General features: G+C 36.4%; 1 protein-coding gene across 1 annotated transcript in view; it reads right to left on the bottom strand.

Annotated features, from left to right (window-relative positions):
- The window catches only part of LOC106870597 (2-iminobutanoate/2-iminopropanoate deaminase), an 18,424-nt gene extending 2,988 nt beyond the window's left edge, over nt 1-15,436 (bottom strand). The window contains exons 1-5 of the mRNA XM_052970729.1: nt 15,047-15,436; nt 4,838-4,943; nt 3,728-3,782; nt 2,680-2,748; nt 1,598-1,656 (exon numbers count right to left, since the gene is read on the bottom strand). Of these exons, the coding sequence (XP_052826689.1) occupies nt 1,598-1,656; nt 2,680-2,748; nt 3,728-3,782; nt 4,838-4,943; nt 15,047-15,111 (354 nt within the window). The 5' untranslated portion in view covers nt 15,112-15,436. The remainder of the gene's footprint in view (nt 1-1,597; nt 1,657-2,679; nt 2,749-3,727; nt 3,783-4,837; nt 4,944-15,046) is intronic.
- Between the last annotated feature and the right edge of the window lie 6,195 nt (nt 15,437-21,631).

The raw sequence follows: 21,631 nt of genomic DNA, 5'->3' as shown, positions 1-21,631 counted from the left end.
CCACTCACAAGGCTTTGGTCAGCCCAAGGCTATAGTAAAAGACACTTGCCAAGGAGCCATGCAGTGGGACTGGACTTGGAACTATGTAGTTAGGAACCAAGCTTCTTACCACACAGCCACATCTGCACCTAAAAAAACAAACAAACGTGATGCAGATCAAACGTTATATTCAATAATCAATGGTCTTTGCTATTGATTGAGATATTTAACAAGTTCAAGCATATTTTTTTTTTTTGTACATGTAGGAAATTCTATGATTTTTGTACTTTTTTAAAATATTCTTTTAGCTATCATTATGTCTTGCTTTAATATATTTAATATTTGCTTTCCTGGCACGTGTAAAGACATTCGACCAAGATCGTTGCCAGTGCCGCTGGACTGGCTCCTGTGCAGGTGGCACGTAAAATACACCGTTTTGAGTGTGGCCGTTGCCAGTACCACCTGACTGGCCTTCATGCCCGTGGCACGTAAAAGCACCCACTACACTCTCGGAGTGGTTGGCGTTAGGAAGGCATCCAGCTGTAGAAACTCTGCCAAATCAGATTGGAGCCTGGTGTAGCCATCTGGTTCACCAGCCCTCAGTCAAATCGTCCAACCCATGCTAGCATGGAAAGCGGACGTTAAACGATGATGATGATGAATATTTATTCACTAAGAAGGTAGCAAGCTGGCAGAAGCATTAGCACACCGGGTGAAATGCTTAGCGGTATTTCACCTGTCTTTAATGTTCTGGATTCATATTCTGCCGAGGTTGACTTTGCCTTTCATCCTTTCAGGGTCAATAAATTAAGTACCAGTTGCATACTGGAGGTGGATATAATCAACTGGCCCCTTCCCCCAAAATTTTGTGCCTTGTGCAGAAAAGAATTTTTATTCACTAAGATTGTGGTTAGGAGTGCCAGTAACATTCCAGCCAATTATTTACATTAGAATCCACAACCAGGGAAATATTTGTTTAGTACTACTGATCATATAACTACTATCAATATTATCTTTTATACTGGTGACTGCATTTTACAGTGCTAATTTAAGACTTAGAGCTAAATAGAGTTAAAGTCGTGTCCTAGCTAACATCTATTCCACAGATAACTAACATACTTTAAATATATGCAGCTGTGACCCAGCTTACATCTGCTCTATTTCAGCTACTGCCTGCTACAAATCAGTTTATACTGGATTAACTGAGCTAATGAATGATGTCCCATCAACCATAACATTATCTGATGAATGGATGCAGAAGTCTTGCTATGGTCATTTGAATTGTAAGAAATAGTAATCAATTATCCTTTGAATCACATCCTACTTTTAAATCTTTTATCTTTTACTTGTTTCAGACATTAGACTGTGGCCATGCTGGGGTACCACCTTGAAGAATTTTAGTTGAATGAATCAACCCCAGCCTGGTACTTATTCTATTGGTGTTTTTTTGCCAAACTGCTAAGTTACAGGAATGTAAACACACCAGCATTGGTTGCAAAGCAGTGTAAAGATTCCATGGATTCTGGGTGTTATTTTAATTACAATTAAATATAGACAAGAATTTAAAAGAATAATAATCTCTCCAGGTATCAATTTCAAATAAAAATCAAAAATTTACCTTTGGTAAATTACCAACTTGATAAGCTGCTCTGGCAGGAAAGTCAGTTCCAGCAAAATCTAAAACAGAAATTTCATAACAGTATTGTAGTATCTCTTATTCACCTCCCCACATTTTCCCCCAACACCAGTAGCAGGGATTTCGTCCCCGCAAGCCCTGCTAAAGTAGCATGAATTAAGTATTGGAGCAGGAACATAACACAACACAATAACTGAGATTTGACTTGATGACTCTTTTGGCTGCCATAGTCTAAAACAGTAGTTCTCAACTTTCTGTAGTTCAGTGCCCTCTCTCATTCAATGGCATTTCACAAGTAACCCTTTCCATTGTTTGTACCCCCAAGAAAAAATCCCAACAAATTATGTTAATCAAGCAGATGTTAATTTTGCACTGTGCCTTACAATCTATATTTTCTTATAGTATAATAGTATGTTCTTCTTTTTAGATATCTGCATGGAATAAATATCTTTTATATTAAATTTTCATGGAAATTATTAAAGAAAGCCAGTAGAGGGAAGTTGTGAAAGAGGGAGACCCAGGAAGATATAGGACGAAGTATTGAAGGCCAGTCTCAAAACACTGAACCTTAAAAAGGAGATGACGGGAGACTGAGATATGTGGTGCATAGCTGCACTTGAGAAGACCTGCCCACCGCAACAGAATTGGAACCCTAAAACCAAGGCGCTGCATAAAGAGCATTGGTGTAGGTGCTGGTCCCATGAAAAAAGCACTGGTGCTGGTGCCACATAAAAAGCACCCAGTACACTCTGTGGAGTGGTTGATGTTAGAAAGAGCATCCAACCGTAGAAACCAAGCCAAAACAGACTATGGAACCTGGTGCGGCCCACGACCTTGCTAGTTTCCTGTCCAACCCATGCTGGCATGGAAAACAGATGTTAAATTTTGTTGATGACAATGAATTGCACCTGGTTTATATATTTTATTTTTAAGAAAACTCACAGCCAATACATCCCTTGACATTTGTTACCTCCTTGTCAGCTTACTATACCCTCGAAGAGGTGCTACCACCCATATTAATAACCACTGGTTTAAAACAGTAGAAGAGTCTTTGATATACTTACATTTTGAGTAGATTTCATTAACTGCTTGGAAGTCGTTAATGTCAGCCAAGAGGACTGTGGTCTTCACAACTGAAATAATAAAGAGAATTACATCGTAAAGTTTTGGATGAAATGCACATTATTTTCATTATAATATATAAATAAAATAGAAATCAAAAAGCTCTATAATGTATAAATAGGACGGTGGATGGCGGAATAAATAAAGCACAAAATACTAGAGTTACGTCCCTTTATATTCTCCGTTCAGCTACTATTTTACGTAAAATGAGGATCAGTCATTGATATCACAATGTTAAATCGGTGGTTGCATGTAAAGACAACTGTTTTGTTAATCTGCGTAGTTTATATTCACATTGATATTTCATGCGACTTGCTGTGCTTGAGAAGACATGTGAAGCTAATTGTAGTTGTGGCTAGTGCTGGTGGCACATAAAAGGTACCCATGCCATAAACACATAAAAGGCAGCCGTGCTGGTGACACCTAAAAGGCACCGATGCCAGTGGCACGTAGAAGGCACCCGTGCTGGTGACACATAAAAGGCACTCAGTACAATCTGTGGTGTGGTTAGCATTAGGAAGGGCATCTAGCTGTAGAAACCAAGTCAAAACAGGTTGAAGCCCAGTGCAGCTCTCCAGTTTACCAGCTCCAGTCAAGCTGTCTTACCCATGTTAGCATGGAAAATAGATGCTAAATGATGACGATGATGATGATGAAGAAACTAATTAAGTAGACTTAGCCTAGTAGTCATGTGCCTAAGATTCGCAAAGGCCAGAACTCAATTTGGTTTTCATGATGTATAAATGACTAGGATTACAACTCCAGCACAGAATGCCAGTCTATTGCAAGGTTAACTTCCCAGCTGTTACTGAGAGTCATTTACAGCTGAGTGGACTGATGCAAAGTTATAGGAAACCTTTTGCTCAAGAACTCAACATGCCAGCCAGTCTAGGAACTGAAACCACAATCTTAATACTGTGAATGCAACACCCAAACTACCAGGTCATGCACCTTTACTGATTAAAAAAAAAAGGAAAATAATTCACTTACCATTGTTTAGGGAAGCCCCAGCCTCTTTGAGAATTGCAGACATATTTTTGAGAGCCTGTAAAGAATCATGAAATTGCCAAATTGAAATCTTAAGTATTTTCATTGGATTCTCATTAAGATTGAAAATTGATAATTACAGAATACAATATAAATGCTATGATAAATATAAGATATAAGCAAAATATGTCATGATGAATTACAGCTCTTAGATCAGTGGTTCTCAACCGAGGTCTACATAGCCACTGAGGGTCCATACTAGATTCGGTGGGGGTCCTTATAATGATAAATTGGGGATCCACAATAGTATTTTAAGGGCCCCTGAAAAAATTTTGCTTTAGATGTATGTATTGGAAGAAACAGCTAGGTTTCTTTCTTTAATATTTTACATAGTTCAAGCTACACAAATTGTATGAAAAACAAAATAGGAATTTTAAAAGAAGTTTCTATAAAACATCAAATGACTATGGGGGATCCACCAGAATTAAATAGTAATCGAAGGGGTCTATAGAGAAAAAATGGTTGAGAATCCCTGCTTTAGATGATATTGTATTAAAAGGCAGGGCATGATTTCTGATGATGTAAAACAACAGTGATCAGTATATTCACATTAAAATTTATCAGAATGTACCATATTTTCCAGTATATAAGTCGACATAAAATATAGTGTAAACATGTGCAAATATTTAAACAGTATCACTATCTTTACAAATCCTACTGCATTTAACATGGAATTTTTGATTCTCTAAAGTTGTCTTGGTGTAGAAGTCAACCTAAAACGTTTTGACTGTAAACTTTGGGCTGAAAAATTCAACTTGTATAATGAAAAATATATTATGGAGAATTAATAGATATATTATTGTTTTGATTCTCACTGTTCTGCATGCATCGCATAGATTGTTATCAGTTTGGTAGATATCAGTATGAGATGTTATCATTTCTCCTGCCAACAAATCACCCACTGGGTTTGTGCCTTTGTGTAAGAATGAAATAAGACATCTCTTCCTTGAAAAACAGACATGGATTAGAGACAAGAAGGAAAACCAGCTGTAAAACAACAACAACAATAATAATATATTCTCATCTAACCCATGCTAGAATAAGAAAACATACCTGGTCAGCTTGTTCAGCAGCATTGTTGGAAGGAAACTCCATGGTGGTAGGATTAAGACCAAGCTGTCCTGAGACATACATAGTTTTATCAACCACTACAGCTTGGCTAAAATGATAATACATGTAATTATAAAAGAGTAGACAAGACAGGAATATTAATAACCGAATATATTAAACAATCATCAATCTAGAACAGCATCTAACACTATGGATTCTACCAATTTCTTCAGGAGAAACTCTGCTGAAGGTCATATTCTAAACTGGGGGTCAGCAAACTTCTTGTATATATATATATATTATAGAACCTTTGATAACTTAACACCTATCATGTAATTTCTAAAATTAAATTAAGAAGTATAATTAATAAAACATTTATTGATTTAAAAACAATAATTCCTTTGTTTTTTTGTATCATTACTATTATTAGAAATATTAAAAGAAATTTAATGAGAATACTTAATGCAATTGATAAAGAACAATTCAGTCACATATTTATATAGTTGAAATATGTGTTTGGTGAATATAGTTATTGCAGCAATATTTGGATGCAAATTTGTGAATTTAGCCTTAAATTACAAAACTCTTCCAAATTCAGTTTGTTAATAGTTCAAGTTGTTAAAGGTTGTTTACTGATTTTTTGGATAGATACATAGACCCCTAGGAGTCAATACTGACCATGTTGCCTCTCCTAAAATTGCTGGTTTTGTACCAAAAATTTGAAACCGTATTATTATTACTATTATTTTTATTTTTGGCTACCTTAAGAGAGTCATAGTTACTTACCTGCCGTTTATTGTGTCTATAGAAGAAAGGATTATTATTATGAAGGCAGCAAACCGATAGAATCATTAGTGCATCAAGGCAAAATGCTTAGTGACATTTCTTCTGAGTTCAAATTCTGCTGAGGTCAACTTTGCCTTTCATCCTTTCAAGATCAATACAGTAAGTATCAACTGAGATCAACTGAATTGACTATCTACGTTCACAAAATTTCAGGCCTTGTGAAAGGATTATTTTATTATTATTATAATCATCATTATTATTATTAAAATGGGCTGACAACTCAAGTGTTATGAGAAAACCTAGATGTTTCATGAACAACTGAAAATGTATATTTTCTTATGTTAATCCACATTCACAATTTCTTTCTTGTTTCTCCATAATCACTCATTTCTTATAGTTTAATATAAAAAGTTAAAAAACTATCACTATTTCTCAAGTATCTATTTAATACAAAAATAAATCAAATTTTCAGTGTTAAAATGTATATCTTAAAGCTTAATTTAAGGTTTTAAAAATTCCAATATTTTTTCTTCACAGTAATGAAAAAATGTTGGTAAGAAGCTTGCTTCCTAACTACATTGCTCTGGGTTTAGTCCCACTGCATGGCACTTTTGGGCAAGTGTCTTCTACTATAGCCTTGAGCCAACCAATGCCTTGTGAGACAGCCTCAGGAGAAATACCTAGCCAAAGATAAACCTCCGTACCTGGCTTTCATTGACATGGAGAAAGCCTTTGACAGGGTCCCCCAATCCCTTATCTGGTGGTCATTGCAGAAACTAGGGATAGATGAATGGTTAGTGAGAGCTGTACAAGCCATGTACAGAGATGCTGTCAGTAAGGCCAACCAAAACCTTCTGAATGGATTTAGTAAATGGAAACTGAAAGAAGCCCATCGTATATGTGTGTGTGTGTGTTTTTGTTTGTCCTCCCATCATTGCTTGACAACCAGTATTGATGTGTTTATGTCCCTATAACTTAGCAGTTTGGCAAATGAGATTGATAGAATAAGTACCAGGCTTAAAAAGAAAAGTCCTGGGGTTGATTTGCTCCAACATGGCCACAGTCAAATGACTGAAACAAAAATAAAGGAATATATATATAGATGTAGAAGAATACCTCATTGTGAATCTCAACTGAACTTTCTAGAATGTATTAGCTGTTGTTGAGAGAGAGTGGTGGGGGCTGAAGTGCTTTCTGACCCAAAAGAGGAAGGCTGGTGTTTATGATGCCATTTTATCTATACAAAGTAGCCCAAAAGTAGGCTTACAGTTATTCAACTATCTCTTTCGCATTCATATATTAACAGTTTAGATCTTAATTATAAAAAAGATATGAACCCATTATTCTATGCTAATTTAGTTAATTTTGTCAAGCTCCTTTTTCAGTTTGTAAGATAGAAATTTAAATGTAATAAAATGTTTTACAAGAAATTTAAAGTGCCTACATGATAACTGTAAACTTACTTTTGGGCCACCCTGTATAGTGTACATGTACTTTTATTGGGTGTGTAGCTAGTGACCTTGAGGGTTCTAGGAGAGTGCTGTTCCTGCATGATGTAGGGTAGGAGTGAGATAATGTTTCTTGATTTGAATGGCAATTGCTTTTGTTGTGTTGTAGAAGGAGATAGTATTGGCAAGACTCCATTAGAGGAATTTATCAAGATTTCATTGTGTCAGTGGTGTGGTGTGAAGCATGTTGGTTGGATGGTTGGTTGGCTGAATGGATGGTTGGATAGATGAATGGTTGGTTGGTTTGAATAAACAGATAAAAAATAAGCAAAGAGAGAGAGAGAGAGAAAGACCTAGCTATCAGCACATACCTTAATGATATGTTCTGATAGGAAGCCACCAATCGCAGTGATGAGAGGTGAAAGGAGGCCTTAGCAGGCAGTTTTGCCATGAAATTCACATGTCAGACATTTTTTTGCTAATAGCGAATGCAACAATATTGCTTTCTCCATATTTCTCAAGGGCAAGGGCCCACTGATGAGTGATAGATACAGGAGAAAGTGTCTCCAGTAGCCATGAAGTAAAGAAAAAGACACAAGGGGTTAGAGAAGGTTGTAGTTAATGGCTGCTTCTAGGAAGTTTGTAATTTTGTAAGTAAGTGGAATTGAATGATAGGAGAGAATCAGAGATTGTCCTTCACTGGAATGGGACACACTCAGTGCTGGATTTACCATTGTGCTTAGGTGTACTTAAGCACAGGACCTCAATGACCAGGGGCCCCTAGTCAACGGGGCCGTCCATGTAAGGGGCCCTGTCTAAGTAAGGGACCTTATAACTTAACTAGCACAGGGCCTCAGTTGTCCTAAATCCGGCACTGGACACACTGTTGCATATTTCCAGGATGTGGTACGAGAGAGGTGGGGTGAGGAGGAAGACTGAAGTGCTTGGCAAGAATAAGGAGTAGAAATTTTGTAACCTTGCAGATATCAGATAGATGGAATCAAATAAATAACTCGAGAGATAAATTATTCCTCTTGATATCTTGGTAGTAGTTTGTACTAGTGGAGGCGCAATGGCCCAGTGGTTAGGGCAGCGGACTTGCGGTCATAGGATCGCGGTTTCGATTCCCAAACCGGGCGTTGTGAGTGTTTATTGAGCGAAAACACCTAAAGCTCCACGAGGCTCCGGCAGGGGATGGTGGCGAACCCTGCTGTACTCTTCCACCACAACGTTCTCTCACTCTTACTTCCTGTTTCTGCTGTGCCTGTAATTCAAAGGGTCAGCCTTATCACACTGTGTCACGCTGAATATCCCCGAGAACTACGTTAATTTCACGAGCAGGCTGTTCCGTTGATCGGATCAACTGGAACCCTCGACGTCGTAAGCGATGGAGTGCCAACAACAGTTTGTACTAGGAGAATAATTTCACTAGACAGTAGTGAGACCAAGACTTGGTTACTGGAAAAATATTTGTATTGTAAAAATAAACACTATGGTGAAACTACAGACTTGCCTCAAGGATAAGACATTAAAAAAAAAACATATAATACATTCATTTTAAAAAGTCCTCCAATAATTGTCCATTGATTGCACATGGACTGTTCAATTATGGTAAACATCACCTAGTCCATAAACTCTTTAACTGGAATACTAAGTTCTTAACAAGAAATAGAAGCTAAATTTCCCTCAAATCGCACTCAATGCAACAACAATTAAATGCATATGAAATCAGCCAATTTCAATCACATCTAACCATTTTAAATACAAAAGGACACATTGGATAATGTTGTCCTAGAAATACCCTTAAGCAGATGGAGTGGCCACGACTAGATTGCCTTTGATCATGAACTTTGTTGATCAGAGTTGACCTGGAACTTAACACACACACACACACACACTAAATATCTCATTTCAGGTTATTTCCTCTCAAAAAGTAATTATAATAGCGGAAAAAACACACCAGAATGTAGAATTAGTGGAACCAAGAAATTTTGGCTTTGCTTCCTCTTTGGTCACTGGCTGTAATCAACATAGTCATAAATAGGAACAGTGAAAATATAATTGGAATATATTTTGGTAATGTGAGGAGATAGAAATCTGTTAGCAGTATTTTTTATCTGAGAAATAAAAGATTATTTTTTTCCTGCTGTCAAATGTTAAAGACATAAAGAGAGAGAGAATAAAGTATTAAAAGAAGACAAAGAGAAAGAACAATAAAAAACGAACGAAAGAAAGGGAAAGAGAGATAGAAATAATGAAAGAGGGAGAAGAGAAAGTAAAAGATAAAGAAAAGGAAAGTGAAGAAAGGAAAAAAAGAAAAAAGAGAAGGGAAAGAAGGAAAGGAAAAATTGATATATAAAAAGAAGAAAATGATATAGACATACAAATATTCTTTTCTACTCTAGGCACAAGGCATGAAATTTTTGGGGAGGGGGCCAGTCGATTAGATCGACTCCAATACGCAACTCGTACTTAATTTATAGACCTCGAAATGATGAAAGGCAAAGTCAACCTCGGTGGAATATGAACTCAGAATGTAAAAACAGACGAAATGCCGCAAAGTTTTTGCCTTGTGTGCTAACGTTTCTTATTTCTTTACTGCCCACAAGGGGCTACACATAGAGGGGACAAACAAGGACAGACAAACGGATTAAGGCGATTATATAGATCCCAGTGCGTAACTGGTACTTATTTAATCAACCCTGAAAGGATGAAAGGCAAAGTTGACCTCGGCAGAATTTGAACTCAGAACGTAACGGCAGACGAAATACTGCTAAGCAGGTCAAGCAACTATATACAGGTTTTGTTGCTAGATCAAGGTCATAGGTTTGCAGTTGACAGTACCGATAAGCTAAAGAAAAATAAGAACTGGAACTGATAAAGAAGCTGGTTAGAACCCAATTTTAAAAATCAGTTTAACTAACAGAGATAAAGCAGGTACAACTAATTTGTAATTATCACAATAATGAAATAAGAGATGGGTTTTACATAAAGTGGTTCTGACTTTAATGCAGATAATTTCTATGCCTGCTTTTCCATGTTGCCATGAGTTGGAGGGGACTTTTTGAAACTGTGTTTCATGGCTACCTATCCTTTCTGACACCAACCCTTTCACCTGCCTCTTTGTGACACGCAAGGATATAGTTTATCTCATCTAAAAACTGAGATACACATGGTGTATCTCAAGGAAATTCTTGCAAAAAACACTGTCACAAAACAACCATGCGGGCACAATCATTTCTTAACCCAAACATTAATCATAACCCATAGTCAAAGATTACAACTGAGGAGTTGAACTTCACTGATATTTAAGTGATAGGCCATGTACCCAGAAGACGGAGGGAAATGAAAATATTGGCACAATGCCAGCAATTTCAGGGGTGAGGAAGTTGATTACATTGATCCCAGTGCTTAGCTGGTACTTATTTTATCAACCCTGAAAGGATGAAAGGTAAAGTCAACCTCAGCTGAATTTGAACTCAGAACATAAAGACGAATGAAATGTTACTAAGCATTTTGCTAAAACACCCACAGAACTGCTTCACCACCTGATGAGACATTAACTCCTGCATTTGGAGAAGGAGTACAGCAGCATCTGCAGCATGCAAGTGTTTACCCTAGATATGAACTGACTATACTATACCTCTCATACACTGGTTTAACCCTCTAGCAATCAAACCAGCTATATCTGGCCTAAATATTCAACCTGTTTTATGTTCAAACCAGCCAAATGTAGCCTGTCACACCTACCTACATTGTCCTTCTAAAACTAAGCAACCACATCGTAAAAATCTCAAAGCTACAAGATGATGCATGATTAATTCAAAACAATGTGAATAAATAAGCATTTCATTTGACAGAATAATCTGAATGCTAAGGGGCTAAGGCTCTGTTTCAATATAAAAATTCTTCGGTGCAAGTGAAATCAAGCCTGGTTTGCAGACTGGGTGTCAGTCTTTTGTTTATCATGTATGATGAGTCAGACTCACCAATATGCGACGTTCCAAAGTAATTTTAGTGAAACTTTTAGAAAATATAATTTTTCTTATTTTATCAATGTCCCCAACCCTATAGAGCAGTGGTTCTCAATTGGGGTCCATAAGGCCCTTGGAGTCCAAATAGGATTCTGTTGTTAAAATTTATTTGGAATAAATAGGTTATATTTCTACAATATACAAAATATTAAAATTTTTTATACAATACCTAACAATATTTAATGATGAAAATATAATATGATTAAAAAAAAAATGAATGGCTATTGGAGTTCACCTGAGTGAAATAGGATTCAAATGGTGAAATAGGTAAAAAATGGTTGAGAACAACAGCTCTAGACATTTCTACTTATGTAAAACTGATAATTTCATCTCACCGTTCCCCTACAGATGACAAAAACACTACAAAATGGTTTAACTAGCAAGAGACAACAAACAACCTTGTGACATTTACTATGCAATACTAACCCTTGTTGAAAAAGAATTTTTTAATCTCCCAAATGGTAGAAATACTTTTTTCTTTTGTTATTAACAGCAGAGGAAATATTAGTTCAAAACAGCATTCTGTATATTTGATTTAATCTGGATATATAGAATGCTATTTTGAACTAACGCTGCTTCTATCACTATTTGCAGCACTTAGATTTGCTAATCACTGTAGCTGTGTGGTTTATTTCCCAACTCTATGGTTCTGGATTCAGTTCCACTGCATGGTACCTTGGGTGAGTCTCTTCTACTATCACTTTGGGCTGCCTTGTGAGTGGATTTGGTGGACGGAACCTGAAAGAAGCCTATCATATGTATATGTGTGTGTGAGTCTTTGTGTAGGTGTTTGTTCTTCACCACCGCTTGACAACCAGTGTTGGTGTGTTTACATCCCTGTAACTTAGTGGTTTAGCAAAAGAATCTGATAGAATAAAGTACCAGGCTTTACAAAAAAAAAAAATAAGTACTGGAGTTGATAAGTTAGACTAAAATTCTTCAAAGTGGTGCCCCAGCATGGCTACAGTGAAATGGGTGAAACAAGTAAAATATAAAAGATAACAGTAGAAGCTAAAGTTGTCTAAGCATGTGGGTTGCTAGCGGATAGTAGCTACTGATGCCATTCAAAGAAGCAGAGACCCAGATACAGCTAGACATTTTATATTTACTACTGATATACTTCGGAGCTTTTTAGCACTATACATCTATATGAGATACTTTCTTGAGATGAATACTGTAGTTTTCTGGCTTTCTATAGTATATCCAGATATATATATATATATATATATATATATATACGACGAGCTTCTTTCAGTTTCCGTCAACCAAATCCATTCGCAAGGCTTTAGTCGGCTCAAGGCTATAGTAGAAGACATTTGCCCAAGGTGCCATGCAGTGGAACTGAACCCGGAACCATGTGGTTCGTAAGCAAGCTACTTACCACACAGCCACTCCTACGCCTATAAGATAAATTTTTTAAATGAAACAAAATTAACATTAAGATGGAAAATAATGTTTATTTTTGTATACTTCCACTTTATTTATATTTGGAAAGATCTCTCCTACTTATTAATTGCAAAGTCTTTGATCAGGTCCTCACAATCTTTCATAACATATCTGCTTCTATACTTAGTAGAGATAAGGCATCCCGATATTATTTCAGCAAGTTTAAAGTGATTTCTTTTGTGTCGTAAACCATTTACCATTTCTGTGGTGCCCCACTCCCTTGATGTCCTAAACACATGCTTATTTTGCTTAATGGTTAATCCAAAGCAGAGTGCATCCAGAGCTGAGTGCTTGTGCATTACCTTATAGCTTCCTTCTAAACCAGTGGTTCTCAACTGGGGTCCATATAAGATTTTTGGGGGTCCACACAAGCAAAATAGTAAATTGAGGAAACACAATAGTATTTTAAGGGTTACTGAAAAAATTTTGCTTTAGATGTATGTATTGGCATGTATTACAAAAGACAGCTAGGTTTCTTTCTCTAACGTTTATCATAGTTCAACAAGTGAATGAATATGTGATAAGCAAAACAGGAATTTTTGAAAGAAGTTTCTCCAAAACTAGTTTTTAAACCGTTATTGTATTTGGTTTGCAAGACTCTTTATGTGAATTCGTGTGTTGAAGCATATTTTATTGTGTCTGAGGGGAGTCATTCTCTTTTCGTGCCTTATTATTTAACACACTCACCAGTTCGATTTCCACTCATTTACTTATTTTTTTCTAAAATTTTCGTTGCAAGACGCAACGAAATTTTTAGAAGAAAAAAAAAAGTAAATGAGTGGAAATCGAACCGGTGTGTTAAATAATTATAACTCTCCCCAGACACAATAGTTTTTTAAACAATAAATGGCTATGGTGGTCCACTAGAATAAAATAGGTGAGAACCCCCCTGTTCTAAACAGAAGCTCAGTTATCATTTATTTAATTTCCTACCACGCTCTGTACAAGTCTAACGCTTTATTCCGAAGCAAACACACACAACATACATACGTGGACAGGTTTAGCAGTTAATATAAATATATATATATATATATATATATATATAATATTGTAACTTCTAATTGAGTATTGAAATATAATAACGAGTTTTAAAATAAATACTTCTTTTTACTCTAAAATACCATTTCACCTTTTACCCTGTATGTACCCTTTTAACCTAGAATTTCTATCATTAACTACAGGTTGGTGTCCCCTTTCCATCCGACTTTTGTTTCCTTGTGATTTTCGGAGAAATTTTTATTTTTGAATGAAATATTACAGAAATATGTCTTCGAGTTTTTACATTATGTATTGTTTAGGTTTCAAACATAATTCTAATAAATGAAAAAAAATGCAAAAGTTGGCGGAAATTGGCAGTAATGAATACGAGCCGAAAGAGGAAAAACGATCAAAGACTCTTCCATTTTTTTTTTCTAAATTTCATTAACATAATCATAATCTATACCATCAAAAACACTTTCCTGCAAAATTTCATTAGAAAGTATCTATTTTTAAGAAACTTACGAAGGAGCAAAGTCGAGTGGGGTACTCAACTTTGGGTAGTTTATTGTGTAATGCCGATTTTCCCTACAGAGTTACAGTCCTCAATGCGAAGTTGAAAACTTTTAGAACTTCCTTAATTGAAATAAAATAGAAAGAAAGTTTCTCCTTTTCTTTCATAAACATTATAAATAAGGCGTAATTATTAAAATTTTAAAGACGGGTAATGTATTAAGGTCAATTTCCTTTTGTTTCAAGGACAGTAAAGGAGCGTAATTTTAACATTTATTGATATTTTACTACATCTTGGGGCGAAGGTAAAACATATATGCACACCCAGTTACACTGAAAACGGGTGGTATGTGTATTCTTTATCTCCGCCCAACATATATACCCATGTACCTGTAAGCGCATATTGTAAAGTTGTCGGGACCGCGGACAGAAAACAGAAAGGGATAAACGGTAACGACATGTTGCATTCTCCATCCAATTTACAAATAAATTATCATTTTTAACTTCAGTTAAATTATTTACATAAATTAAACTGAGTCAATTGTTGTTCTTTGGCGTATTTTATAAACAATAAAACAGATTCTACACATAGCAAAGTCAATGAGGAAACCTATGGCTAAGCTAACTTAATTACCATTTTATAATACATTTTATAAACAATAAAATCCTGTAATTTAGAATTCTTGAAGACATTAAGGGATTCCAGTAGGGTTTGTTTTTTTCTATGTGGTCCCTTCTGTTTTGTACTGGAGGTCGTTGATTACGTTCAGGTTTGGCAACTTTACAACGCAGCCCTAGATATCAGTTTTTAGACTAAGGCAGGTGCTAATGGTTGTAGGGTCTATAATCATAGGTCTACTCGATAGGGGCTGTCAGTATGCAGACACCGACATGTACCCAGCTGGCCATTTAACACACATACACATGGGTGTTGTTAGCCTAGACTTTCTACACGTTTGTCTAACTATTCACAAATGATTAACCAAAGAAATTAAGTTGGTTTTTACCTGTAAGCACCGATTGCTTTGGGTGCATTAACTGTGTTAATAATACGTTTACAGATACCAGCCATGCTTTCGTTGGTAGGGTATGTTCTGTCGGGGTTTTGGTACACGACACGGACACAATGAATCTCACTGGAGTCGCAGATTTGACTGACTACTGTCGTGTATGCAATGTTATTATCTACAGTGGGACGAGCTGGCAGAATCGTTAGATCAGTGGGAAAATACTTCGCAATATTGCTTCCTGTTCTTTACATTCCGAGTTCAAATCCTGCCGAAGTAAAATTTGCTTTTCATGCTTTTGGGGCCGATAAAGTTAGGTATTACTGCTCTCAAAGACTATTGGCTTTGTACTTAAATCAGAAACAATATTTCGTGCTATCGTGGGTAAGCTTTTTTTACTCTTCCCACCTGTCTTCTTTTCTTCGCCATTAACATCAGACGAGGCGAGCTATATAAATAGATATACCTATAGATTACAAGATTGTTGTTGTTGGCACTCCGTCGCGGGTTCCAGTTGATCCGATCAACGGAACAGCCTGCTCGTGAAATTAACGTGCAAGTGGCTGAGCACTCCACAGACACGTGTACCTTTAACGTAGTTCTCGGATATATTCAGTGTGACAAGGCTGACCCTTTGAATTACAGGCACAACAGAAACAGGAAGTAAGAGTGAGAGAAAGTTGTGGTGGAAGAGTACAGCAGGGTTCGCCACCATCCCCTGCCGGAGCCTCGTGGAGCTTTAAGTGTTTTCGCTCAATAAACACTCCCAACGCCCGGTCTGGGAATCGAAATCGCGATCCTATGACCGCGAGTCCGCTGCCCAAACCACTGGGCCATTGCGCCTCCACATATTACAACATAGACAAACACTAAATATACCAATTAACATCCTTCCAAAACTTTATATCCTTATTTAACAATACCTCAATAATGAAATCTGTAAAAAGGAAAACCACACAATGCTATATTAGAAATATTAAAAATAAAACTAGTCAAAGGTAAATTATAACTAACTCCCTTTAATATTCTGAATATCCTGAACAGCATTATAACTATGAATAATATTTCACCCACATATTAAGGTAGCAAGCTGGCAGAACCTTAGCAAAATACTAAGCAACATTTTATCTTTTTTTACACACTGCATTCAAATTCCACTGAGGTTGACTTTGCCTTTCTTCCTTTCAGGGTCGATAAAATAAGTGCCAGTAAAACGGTATCTGTGTATGTGTGGTGAATCGACTTAATCGCTGGTCTTGTGTCACAATTTCAAACCAAATCTCACCCACATATTAAGGCCACAAGCAGGCACTATCATAAGCATACTGGGCAAAATGTTTAGCAGCATTTTGTCTGCCTTTACATTCTGAGTTCAAATTCTACCAAGATTGACTTTGCTTTTCATCCTTTTGGGGTGGATAAAATAAGTACCAGTTGAGCATTGGAGGTCGATGTAATCGATTTACTTCACTTCCTTAAAATTACTGGTCCTGTGCCTACATTTGAATCCAATATTTCACACATATAAAAATAATAAAGCTTTAAATATGACATGAGTATATAAATGAATTAAAGCTAATAAAGACATTTTTGTATCTTATTATTATTACTCTCAAGGTCGACATTGCCTTTCGTCCTTTTGGGGTCAATAAACTAAGTACCAGTGAAACACTGGGTCGATGTAATTGACTCAATCCCCTCCCCCAAGCTGCCCTTGTGGCAAAAATTTGAAATCATTATAATTACTCCCAACCGTCTCAAATTAGACAATGCAATGATGCTCCTTATATCATACTCATATGATTTGAAAGTTTTTTGTTAGGTCATCTGAGAGAGATTACTCCATTCTAATAATAGTTTGGCTGAGATTTTGTACTCAGAATGCCCGATGTTGGAATGGGTGTCGCAAGGCGCCTTTTCTGACCCTATAACAATTCTGTCAAACAACTGCTTTGTACTGGTATCAGTTTTTTTTTCTTGATCTCTAAAATACTGGTTTGAAATTTTGGTACAGGGCCAGCAACTTTAGGGGAGGGGTAAGTCAGTTACATTGACCCCAGTATTCAACTGATACTTCTTTTATTGACCCCCAAAAGTATGTAAAACAAAGATGACCTTAGCAGAATTTGAACTCAGAATGTGAAAACAGACAAAACACCACTAAGAATTTTGCCTGAAGTGCTAATGATTCTGCTAGCTTGCAGCCTTTTTTTTTTTGATCCCTAAAATATTGAATGGAAATTTGACCGAGGCAGGATTTAGACAGTGAGAACAATGAAACATTCTGATGACTTTGCTCTCCTCCTCTTCCTCATCATCATCATTGTTTAACATCCATGTTTCCATGCTTGCATGGATCAGACAGAATTCAATGAAGTAGATTTTTTTATGGCTTGATGCCCTTCCTTTTGCTAACCCTCACCTGTTTCCAAACAAAGTAAACAGGTGAAGGGCATGTTTTTATGGAAGACTGGAAATGAACGATACCACTTGTATGATGGTGACACTCATTTACAACTATCACATGATGTCAAAGTAGGGCAACATGCATACACACACACACACACATAAATGTACATGTATAGCAACCTATCTGGGTGTGTATGTATGTATGCATGTATGGATGTGTATGCATGTACGTTTTCTTCAAGAACCCAAGTTCAGCCAAAGCATACTTGCTGAACTTGGGTTCTTGGAGAGAGAACACTAATCCTTAATTCATACACTACAAATGACCATGATATCTGGAACTATAAAACTCTGCAAGACTTCTTAAGATTTAAAAGGTGACAAACAAAACAAGATGCTTTCCTTCACAACCTTGTTAATAAGCAGGTAGCCAGTTGAAATTTCTAAATTAAAAAAGCAAAAGAGAACAGATACATACATACTCACACACACCCACACTTGTTGATAGATAAATAGATAGATAGATGGATAGATAAATAGATGGATAGATAGATAGATAGATGATAGATAGATAGATAGATGCATGCATGTACAAGGGGTTGTCGAAAAGTTCCTGGCTTTAAGGGTATTGTGAAAGGCTGGCCAGGCTGGAGGCCCAATCTTCCAAGTTATTTTACAGAGCTTAGAAAGACTGAAGGAATGCTACAATAAGTGCGTGAATCTGAGAGGGGAATATGTTTAATAAAATCATAATTAACCAATCCTTCGGTATGTTCTTTTACCCAAAGCCAGGAAATGTTCAGCATCCTCTTGTACAAGAAGCTGCTTTCAGTTTTCCTTCATCAAATCTGTTCACAAGGCTTTAGTCAGCCTGGGGCTATAGTTGAACATACTTGCAGTAGGACTGAACCATACCATGCGGTGGGCCTGAACCTGAAACCACATGGTTGTGAGGCAAACTTCTTATCAAGGTTTTTTAGGGCCATGTCTGGGACAACATTATCTAATGTGTCCTTTCTTTATGCAAGTGGATAAGAACTGCTAATGACCCTTCAGCTGATAACCCTATCAACTTAAATAGCTGGTGGTGGTTGAGACACAAAGAGAAGAAAGGAAGGTTAATTTTATATGGGAAGATTGGCAGGTGGTTTCCCCCTGTTAAATCTCAGCCCTCATACTTTTAATATTGTCTCTTATCAAAGCAATTTTTATAGGTGACTTTGTGTGATGGTAACTTGATTAATTGAGCCTACAGTTCTGTTTGATTAATGACTGAAACTATTTTAACTGACGCATGTGACAATGCTCTTAAGAATGGCATGAACATCACTGTTCTCTTTTCAGTGGAATTCTGGTTTAAGCATCCCTCATAACGCTTTTATTTATTTATTTTTTTATCCCTCATAACACTTATTTTTTATTTTATCCCTCATAACGTTTTTATTTTTTGAAATTTTCAGAAAACTTTTGCAAATTTGTGTTCTACACCTGGGAATTCATACAATATTGCAAAAAAAAAAAAAAAAAAAAAAAAAAAAAAAAAAAAAAGGAAAAAATTTTTTGTGTGATTTAAAGGCGATTTAGCTGTTATTTTTAACACATCTCAAGATCACCTGATTCCTTTCTTGTTTCTTTGTCACTCTGACACGTATTGATGTTTTTCAATATTTTTCTCTCCATAAATACATTTTGTGGAATGATGATGCACTCAAAGGTAGTCAATTGCTGGGATTTTTTAAGCAAAAACTTTGGACTGCCCATATTTTAAACTCTGATTTAAGGAAAAAAAATTGTAAATGAGTGGAATGTTTAGAATTTGAGGGAGGTGGGGTTAAAAAGTTAAAAAAAAATTTTTTTCATAATTGTATAAATTCCTGTGTGTAGAATATAAATTCATAAAAGTTTTCAGAAAATTCCCCAAAATAAGGAAACTACGAGGGGTTACATGGGGTGCTTAAACCCGAATTCCACCCTTTTTTCTCATTCTTCGAAAAGATTTCAAGCTCTGTACCAATGTAAGAAACCATTAACTCTTAGTCATGCAGCTCCTCTATAGCAAAAAGCCTCTTCTTGCAGGCTGCATGGTCACTTCACCTGTGCCAGTGGCATGAAAAAAACGCATAGTACATGTATTATGAAGGACATCCAATTGTAGAAACCATGCCAAAAGAAGACACTGAAGCATGATGTAGACCTTAGACCCATCAGATCCTGTCAAACTGTCCAACCCAAGCCAGAAAGGAACATGGATGTTAAATGATGTTAATAATGATGATGATTTCTGTTGAAAGATATTGAAATTAATGAAAAATTTAGTAAAAAACTTTGTTGCTATTAAGCATGAAATATTGATTTCAAATTTTGGCACTAGGCCAGCAATTTTGGGGGAAGGGATAAGTCAATTACATTGACCCCAGTGTTCAAATGGTACTTATTTTATCAACCTGAAAGGATAAAAGGAAACGTCAACCTTGGTGGGATTTGAACTCAGAATGTGAAGAAAGGTGAAATGCCACTAAGTATTTCACTCGAAGTGCTAATGATTCTGCTAGCTGGCCACTAAAATTAACCTGAAATATTGATGGAAAGTTTGAATTTTGATCCCTTTCAAACTGGTCATTTGTATCTTAGTAACAGAGGTGGTTTCAGGTGGACTGGTATCAAAAAGAATTAAAGAAAAATTTACTTTCAACTTGGCGATTATGATTGTTGTTAAGCCCCAGGTCAACCCTGATTCAACAGATTTATGATCAAAAATGTTCCAGCTGTTGTGACCATCCACTCTTTTTGTGACCATATACAATATTGTCCAGTGTATTCTTTTTCTTTTTTTTTTAATATGATAGGATATAAACTAACAAAGATTTGGCTGCTATTTCTACTAAGTCAAGGAACCACATTGAGGCTTACCTTTTATCTAAACAATACTAGTTACTGAGACAGTCATAAAATTTTAAGTTCATATCTAGCTCAAGCACTGATTCCTTGTCCAAAATAAAATATTTGTAATCATTGTTGGTGTTGTTGTTTAGCCGTGGGTCAGTCCTGATCAAGCTGTTGTTGTTGGCACTCCGTTGCTTACGACATAGAGGGTTCCAGTTGATCCGATCAACAGAACAGCCTGCTTGTGAAATTAATGTGCAAGCGGCTGAGCACTCCACAGACACGTGTACCTTTAACGTAGTTCTCGGGGATATTCAGTGTGACAAGGCTGACCCTTTGAATTACAGGCACAACAGAAACAGGAAGTAAGAGTGAGAGAAAGTTGTGGTGGAAGAGTACAGCAGGGTTCACCACCATCCCCTGCCAAGCCTCGTGGAGCTTTAGGTGTTTTCACTCAATAAACACTCACAACGCCCGGTCTGTTTGCTTGTAGCTAGAGGCTGACTCAACTAAAGTAAAATAACATTAGTCTCTATTATGGTATGAAGATCTCTTTTTTTTCTTCTGACAGTTAATACTAAACATATATGATATAGGGCTATAGTAGAACACATCAACCCAAGGTACCACACAATGGAACAGAACCAGACACCATGTAGTTGGGAAGCAAACTTCTGAACCATACAACTCTGCCTGTGCCTTTAGGTGCATAAAAAGAAATTCAAATTGGAATTATATTTGTGTAGTATAAACTCAAACACTTCAGTTGTAGGAAAAAACTGGCAATTTGAGAAATGGTCCTAACATTTGCATAGATTCTTTATCAGTTGGAATCAGGTTTCAAAAAGAAACAGAATATCATTTTACTTCTTATCCTCCAAATAAATAACAACAGCAATAAAACAAAAAAAAACTGAGTGTGTCACTTAAAAGATATATTGTGACCTTTCTTTAGAGAGGAGGAGGGAACAGAAGAAAAGGAGGAGGAGGAGGAAAGAAGAAAAAAAGAAATAATGACAATCATAGTATTAGCTGCATGAACCACTTATTGTGACCTAGTATATGGTTAACTGCCAGTGCACCATAAATTTTCCAAAGCTACTGTTACGTTCTAAAAATCAAAATTATATGCATATACATACACACATATAAACATGCATACATTTATCACCACCACCATCATCATCATTTTAACATCAACTTTTCCATGCTTGCATGGGTTGGACAGGAGTGGATTTTCTGCAGCCATATGCCTTTTCCTGTTGCCCAACACTCACCTGTTTCCAATATATA

This window comes from Octopus bimaculoides, chromosome 9 (genome assembly GCF_001194135.2).
Source record: "Octopus bimaculoides isolate UCB-OBI-ISO-001 chromosome 9, ASM119413v2, whole genome shotgun sequence".
Classification (NCBI taxonomy): Eukaryota; Metazoa; Mollusca; class Cephalopoda; order Octopoda; family Octopodidae; genus Octopus; species Octopus bimaculoides.
This window is presented reverse-complemented; position numbering and strand designations above follow the sequence as displayed.